The following is a 382-nucleotide window of genomic DNA, read 5'->3' on the forward strand; positions in this document are numbered from 1 at the left end:
TGCTGCGCGCCAACCTGACGGTGCTGTCGCGTTTGGGTTTCGCAGTGAACGCAGCAGCAGCAACAGCAGCAGCAGCAGCAACAGGTGCTGCTGCTGCTGACATCAATGCACTGACGGTCTCTATCTTCAGACACAACTCCAAGGCAGCTGTAGAAAAAGCTAATGTAAACCGTGCTGCTGCTGCTGCTGCTGCTGTTGCTGCTGCTGCTGTTGCTGCTGCTGCTATTGCTGCTGCTGTTGCTGCTGCTGCAGCAGTTGCTGCTGTTGGTGCTGCTGCTGTTGCTGCTGTTGCTGCTGCTGCTGAGTGAAGATAAGGACAAAGTTGTTCGCTGCAGGGGCTGCTGCTTCTTTCAGTATTGCTGTTAGTTGCTGCTGCTCATGG

At 55.0% G+C, this 382-nt stretch overlaps 1 protein-coding gene across 1 annotated transcript in view; it reads right to left on the minus strand.

Annotated features, from left to right (window-relative positions):
* Nucleotides 1-362: 362 nt before the first annotated feature.
* The window catches only part of EMH_0092520 (uncharacterized protein), a gene marked incomplete at both ends in the record, with an annotated part of 904 nt that continues 884 nt past the window's right edge, over nucleotides 363-382 (minus strand). Inside the window, one exon of the mRNA XM_013501849.1 lies at nucleotides 363-380. Within this exon, the coding sequence (XP_013357303.1) occupies nucleotides 363-380 (18 nt within the window). The remainder of the gene's footprint in view (nucleotides 381-382) is intronic.

The sequence above is a fragment of the Eimeria mitis genome, genomic scaffold, assembly GCF_000499745.2.
Source record: "Eimeria mitis Houghton genomic scaffold, Emh_scaff7736, whole genome shotgun sequence".
NCBI lineage: Eukaryota > Apicomplexa > Conoidasida > Eucoccidiorida > Eimeriidae > Eimeria > Eimeria mitis.